Source organism: Cebus imitator, unplaced genomic scaffold (assembly GCF_001604975.1).
Source record: "Cebus imitator isolate Cc_AM_T3 unplaced genomic scaffold, Cebus_imitator-1.0 Scaffold128, whole genome shotgun sequence".
NCBI lineage: Eukaryota > Metazoa > Chordata > Mammalia > Primates > Cebidae > Cebus > Cebus imitator.
Genome location: NW_016107443.1, coordinates 1,652,060 through 1,659,283, shown reverse-complemented (window position 1 = coordinate 1,659,283; position 7,224 = coordinate 1,652,060). Strand labels below are relative to the sequence as shown.

Here is a 7,224-nt window from a genome sequence, read left to right as displayed (position 1 = left end):
AAGGCTTGGTGTGGTGGCTCATGCCTTTAATCCCAGCACTTTGGGAGGCCGAGGTGGGCAGATCACCTGAGGTCAGGAATTCAAGACCAGCCTAGCCAACATGGTGAAAACCTGTTTCTACTAAAAATATAAAGATTAGCCGGGTGTGGTGGTGCACGCCTGTAATCCCAGCTACTGGGGAGACTGAGGCACAAGAATTGCTTGAACCTGGGAGGCGGAGGTTGCAGTGAACTGAGATTGTGCCACTGCACTCCAGCCTGGGCGACAGAGCAAGACTGTCTCAGAAAAGAAAAAAGTTAAAGGCAACACTGGCAGCTGTAACAGATTAGCCTTGAAATCTCAGCAGAAGATTATTTCTTGCTCACCTGCAGTCTAGTTGGCAGGGGTAGAGGAGTCCCTGGTCTTGCAGTTATTCAGGGATCCAAGCTAGTGAAGACTCTGCCTCCAGGTTGCCCTAAGTTTGCAGGGAAAGAGAGAGTAGAGGGTCTCGCAGGAGGTTTCTATGGGGCAGGCCTGGAAGTGGAGCAAATCACTTGTGCCCACATTCCATGGGCCCAAAGTGAGCCATGTGGCCACACACATCCAGTTGCCTGGGAGGCTGGGAGCATCTAGTCATGTATCAAAGAGGAAAAGAAACCAACTTGGTGAACAGCTAGCCAGTCTCTGCTACAAGATGTAAATAGGATGTGAGTTCTAGTTTGTCACCCACTTTGGTTATTAGAACTATGTGTGACCAGTGTTTCCCACCTTCCAGGGGTACCAGCTATGGTTGTGACCATCATCCTGACTATATCCCCAGAAAACTATGGGCTTGGATCCTATGGGAAATTCCCCAATGGGTCACCGGATGACTTGTGAGTACAAAGCCCCCTAACGGAATGCTAAGTGAACTAGAAAACAGAGGACCTAGGCCGGGCACGGTGGCTCACACCTGTAATCCCAGCACTTTGGGAGGCTGAGGTGGGTGGATTGCCTGAGATTGGGAGTTCAAGACCAGCCTGGCCAGCATGGTGAAACCCCATCTCTACTAAAAATACAAAAAAAAAAAAAAAAAAAAAAAAAAAAAATAGCCAGGCATGGTTGTGGGTATCTGTAATCCCAGCTACTTGGGAAGCTGAGGTAGGAGAATTGCTTGAACCTGGGAGGCAGAGGTTGCACTGAGCCAAGATCACGCCACTGCACTCCAGCCTGAGCAACAAAGCGAGACTCCGTCTCAAGAAAGAAAGAAAATGGAGGATCTAATCAGCATATTGACTCCTGCTCTCATCCTAATAAAAGCCAGCAATATTTCACAGCAGCCGTCACAGTCATGGATGAGAGAAGCTAGCTGGAAGTGCCGTGTTACTCTTCAAGTGATGAATTTGGAGGAACTATTCTGAAAAGAAAAATGAATTAGGAGGAGCTATTTTGAAAATATTTTCATTAGCCTCTGATAAAAATGACATTCCAGTTAGATTAATAAAGACTCGTGGAACAGAGTTGCTAGGATTTACAGGGGCAATATCCTAAATGTTTAAAAAAAAGGTCTATTTTTAAAATACTTTAACTCACCAAGTGTCCTCACATAAACGCTTAGATTCTTTTCCCTAGGAGCTATAAATGGTTGTAGAGAATAGCAGTTTTATCATTTTTTTTTCTCTTGTACTGGTAGAAAATGTTTCAGCAAAATGTAATAGATTCATTGTGTCTCTTTGAACTCTAAGTCATCAGTGTAATGTGTTTTCCCCTGTTTCCCCCCACCAACTCCAGCTGCTGGATCAACAGCAATGCAGTGTTCTACATCTCGGTGGTGGGATATTTCTGTGTGATATTTTTGCTGAACGTCAGCATGTTCATTGTGGTCCTGGTTCAGCTCTGTCGAATTAAAAAGAAGAAGCAACTGGGAGCCCAGCGAAAAACCAGTATTCAAGACCTCAGGAGTATCGCTGGTCTTACATTTTTACTGGGAATAACTTGGGGCTTTGCCTTCTTTGCCTGGGGACCAGTTAACGTGACCTTCATGTATCTTTTTGCCATCTTTAATACCTTACAAGGTAATCTTTACAGTATTAAATACAAACTGAATGATCCCAGTTGAATATAAGAATATAGTTACTAAGAGAGTACAGGCACGTCTTGGAGATGTTGGGGTTTGGTTCTAGACCACAGCAATAAAGCAAATATTACAATAAAGTGAGTCACACAAGTGTTTGGTTTTCCAGTACATATAAAAGTAATGTTAACGCGAGACTGTAGTCTATTAAGTGTGCAATTGTATGATGTCTAAAACAAATGTACATACCTTAACTTAAAAATACTTTATTGCTAAAAAATGCTGACACAGAGACACAAGGTGAGTACATGGTGTTGGAAAAATGGCGTTGACAGACTTGCCGGACGCACGGCTGCTGCAACCTTCAATTTGTAAAAAAAGAAAAAAAATGCACTATCTGTGAAACCCCATAAAATGAGGTATGCTTGTATATGCAAAGTAGCTTATTTAGTGGCTTAAGATATTTTCATTTAAAAACAGGTGTATCGTTGAGAGGGAGTGCTTTGAGATCTTTGGAGGAAAGGTGCTCGCTAAATTCAAGAAATGGTGCTTTTTTTTTTCCTCCTTATTCATCGTTATCTCCTTAGAGAGACCATACTGAGGGGAACCTGCCAGGAACTCTTTTTGAAAAAGTCAGTTATTCTTCCTTCACTTGGTTGTTTTTTAAAATGTTGTATTCACATAGCACATACCATGACTGTGGCTGTGAGGGCTCACCACTCTCACCTCCTAGGTCAGAGATTTGGAGACTGAGAAATGGGAAGGCAACAGGCAGACCCGAGAGGCAGCAGTCTTACTTGAAGGCTAATCCCAAGAAGTTACTGCCCTGGGACACTCAGTGGGAAAGACAGCAGGCTCTGTGTGTCACCATCTGCTTCAGCTTTCCCATTGGTTAATGAAGCCCATTCATCTTGGAACCCTGATAGTTGTACTCTTTAGAAAATTACTAATTCTTTTAGAGCAGTGTTATGAAAGCCATGTCCGCTGTTAATTTTTAATGGAAGTGCTATGACATTAAAAGTCCAGCAGGCTAATAGGTTTACATTACAATAACAATAATTCACTGTCCCTTGGTTTCCTTCTACTCCAGTCCTCTTTTGGGGAAGCTGTTTAGTTGCCTTCTCATTGGCTCATTTGCATCTTTCCTGTTGCTTTTGCTCCCATGTTGTCCTTCTATAGTTCTATCAGGCAATAGATCATCTTCTTGGTTTTCGAAGAAATCCAAGCCTGAGGTTAAATTCAAATGCCAAATTTGGTTGTTGGTTCTTATTTTAATTTGGAAGAAGCCAGCAGAGATGCTTGTTTAGTTATATATGGTTATTAATGTTTACTTATAGCAGTTCTTCAATTGGTTTATCCAGGTGTTATGCTGCATGGTATTACATACAAAACAAAAAAACATGTGCAAATTCTTTTTAAGGATCTTAAGAAGTTTTATTTTCCAACCATGGTATACTAATAGACACTTTAAAAGAAAAAAATGTATGCCCACGTCACCCTCATTTTCATCATTGACATGAAAGCAAGGTACCCACCCTCACATGTTTAATGCGGAAATTGAATCTGCCTTTTTCTTCATTTCCCCAGATTATCTCATTAGAATATGAATGGATAAAAGGAATGAATGTATTGCTTCATCTATACAAGGAAACTAACCCTAATGCACAGGGCTTTTGGGGTGGTTAAATGTATATATAGGTTCTGATTTTGGCCTCTCTTATATATGCTGTTTGTCTCCTAATGCAACCAAGGGTGGACACCCAGGGTGGCAAATGAGTGAAGCTGTGTAATGTTCAGACATGGATCTTGACGGTGGGCCAGGTACCCTACTAGAAGCAAAACTGTTTTGTTTGTTTATTTTTTGAGACAGAGTCTCGCTCTATCACCCAGGCTGGAGTGCAGTGGCACGATCTTGGCTCCCTGCAACCTCTGTCTCCCAGGTTCAAGTGATCCTGCCACCTCAGCTTCCCAAAGTGCTGGGATTACACCATGCCTGGCCCCTGGTATTTTTTAATGAAGGTTTAAAGTGAATAGATTGGGGATTTTTAAGTAGAAAGCAGAGAACCCAGAATTCATCCATTCATTCAGCAAATATTTATTGGCAAAAGCCTTGGGGAGTGGCAGCAATGGGGCTGGGTGGGGAGCCCTGGCCTGCCTTCACTGGGCACCCGGGTGGGTGAGGGGTGGAGCCCCAGGGCTCATTCAGGTCTTTGGCTTGCTCTCCATGCCAGCACCTGGAGCAGGTCAGAGGAGGCAGGCAGGTAGGTGAGTGCATCCCTGTACTGACTGGGTTTGAGTCGGGGAGAGAGATCCAAGCAAAGGACAGGGCAGTGGGCTGGAGAGGAGGAGAGAGGGAAGGGAAAGATGTGTGGAGGAAATAGCATTTGACAGATCTTGGAAACGGATTCTAAATTAGGAGGGAGGGAGAGGCGGGAGCCTAGGTCCAAGCTGGGATCCTGAGTAGATGGCTTGTAATTCCAAGATAGGGAAGGCCGAGGACGAGGTGGGAGGAGACAGTGAATTTAATTGTGGAAATGTAAGGTTAGGATTCCTTTTATCATATAAATATCTTAATCTCACAAAGATTTTCGAAAGGTATTCCCCGATGCCTTTTGACAGCAAGCTTTCCTAGGACTCTGGACTTTTTATCCAATTAGTAAAATTTCACGTTGCCCACAGCTACCAAAAAATTTATTAATATTTTTTGTGCAAAGTGAGCTTATGACATTCAGCTAATAGCTTGGAATTCATTGTGGTTTTTGTTTTTCCCTCCTTAGGATTTTTCATATTCATCTTTTATTGTGTGGCAAAAGAAAATGTCAGGAAGCAATGGAGGCGGTATCTTTGTTGTGGAAAGCTGCGGCTGGCTGAAAATTCTGGTAAAGATTTACCTTACTTTTTCTCTTCCTCTGAAATCTCAAGGAAAATATTGTATAAATTAAGATCTAAAGCAAATCCAATCTAGAAAGCAGTGAATTCTAGCAAATCTGGAATCTGCTCAACAGAAAATATTGTAAACATTAGGGAGAAAAAAAATCTAGTGAATTAAAAAATAATTATTCATATCTGGGAATTTTTTGAGTAATAAATTTATTGGGTTGGCTGCCTCTTGAATGAGGCAACAATGAAATTTTTAGAATTTTCTATTGATCATGTTTTTCATTTCCAAAAGTAATTTTTAGTATTTACCTTGGTAATTAAAAAAATCTCAACTCAGTCCTTTCTCCACAGGTCCTGCTTGTCAGCTGCTTTATTTGTTAGTAAGCCAGACTTGGGATATAAGCTTTAGCATACATTTGGTTGTAACATACATTTGGTTATTTTGAAGTTATTTTCACTTATGCCCGGTTGGGTAGTAAAGCACATAGCTCATTTTTTTAAAGAAAATGAGAAAAATAAAGTGCTGTTTGAAAAGCTGTATTCCTTTTGCATGAATACCCACCTTTGCAGTATCTAGGGGACACGGCAGTCTGTATTCAGAAAATGGCAGTGCATGTAGTTCAGTCATTTTCAGGGATTGAAGAACAATGAGTCATTACAACACAGACTATTTGTGTTCTTGTTAGGACAGTGTGAGGCTCTGAATTACTACCTAATTCTATGGATATTTGTAGACATAATCAAATTAGCTTGGCCTTTAGTTCTAGGAGAATATAGGTTACTTTTAACCACATAGTCATTTGAAGGATAAATGTAAATAATCCAAATGAAAATACATGTTATCACGCCAACTGGTGGAAAGTGACTTCTCCGTAAGATCCTGAAGTGAGGACTCAGGTGCTTAGGACTTATTACACTGTGATCTGTCTCTTGCGTTTGAGCTTCAACATACTGCCCTGTTTTTCTGTAATGCTTATTCTGCTGTAGACTGGAGTAAAACTGCTACTAATGGTTTAAAGAAGCAGACTGTAAACCAAGGAGTGTCCAGCTCTTCAAATTCCTTACAGTCAAACAGTAACTCCACTAACTCCACCACACTGCTAGTGAATAATGATTGCTCAGTGCACGCAAGTGGGAATGGTATGTATATCTCAATATAGTATTTTTCAAGCTAGTGTTTATTTTTGAAAGTGGTTTTATCCTTTAATGGCATTTTGGCTAAGCAAAATGAGTAACTATTAATACATATATGACTAGTGGATCAAAATGTGGTTCCCTTATAAAAGAGAAAGTTTATTAATCCAAATTTATTTATTATAGAGCAAACATTGGAACAACTATCTTTTTTTAAGATTTGGTTTTTCATAATGGGATTGACGAAGACATAAAAATTTCAACATTTTAAATCCTCACTTAACTATTGTCCAAAGACTTCAGTACTGTGCTATTTCTGTGAGAATAGTATCTAAAATAGCTGATAAGACTATGCAGTTTTTATTACATCTGTCATAATATACATGTTCAACACTTTTTTTTAGACAGTCTCACTCTTTTCGCCCAGGCTGGAGGGCAGTGGTGTTATCTCAGCTCACTCTAACCTCCGCCTCCTGGGTTCTAGCAATTCTGCCTCAGCCTCCTAAGTAGCTGGAATTACAGGCAACCGCCACCATGCCCAGCTAATTTTTGTATTTTTAGTGGATATGGGATTTCACCATGTTGGCCAGGCTAGTCTCAAACTCCTGACCTCAAGTGATCTGTCCACTTCAGCCTCCCAAAGTGCTGGGATTACAGGTGTGAGCCACTGCACCTGGCCAACACTTTTAAACCTTCCTATTTTTTGCTTTTCAGGTTTGTTAATTAGTTCCCACAATGTGGCTGTCTTGTGACAGTACCTAAATTCCCATGAATAAGTCAAATACTGGAAGATGACTCATGACCAGTATTGGTGACCATATATGTGACCAATATCTGAACAGATATTGCTGCCGTGCCTCCTTTACTCATTAATTCTGACGTTTCTAGCTAAAACTTCTGTTACATTTTCTTTCTTTCATAAGACCAGGCTGTTCATTACTCATAAAAGCTTACCTTATCTATTTTTACCTTCTCTGGCTTCTTAATATATCTTTTGCATTCTTATAAAAATATAAGTTCTGCCGGTAGAGTTTCTCCTTACATGGAGAATTTGCCTGTATTCATTGTTTTAGGATGTTAGTTCTTTTCATGACTAATTCAAATAAATTCGTGAGAAGGTTCATACATCTACCAGACAGTTCCAATTTCCCCAAAGATGGGAGGTCCTGCTGGTTTGT

The 7,224-nt window shown here is 40.7% G+C and overlaps 1 protein-coding gene across 6 annotated transcripts in view; it reads left to right on the top strand.

The window, feature by feature from the left end:
- ADGRG2 (adhesion G protein-coupled receptor G2) overlaps positions 1-7,224 on the top strand; it is a 98,477-nt gene that overhangs the window by 86,761 nt on the left and 4,492 nt on the right. For all 6 annotated transcript variants that reach the window (XM_017540634.1, XM_017540635.1, XM_037742801.1 and 3 more), the window contains 4 exons: positions 755-854; positions 1,750-2,033; positions 4,810-4,911; positions 5,900-6,052. In XM_017540634.1, the coding sequence (XP_017396123.1) occupies positions 755-854; positions 1,750-2,033; positions 4,810-4,911; positions 5,900-6,052 (639 nt within the window). The remainder of the gene's footprint in view (positions 1-754; positions 855-1,749; positions 2,034-4,809; positions 4,912-5,899; positions 6,053-7,224) is intronic.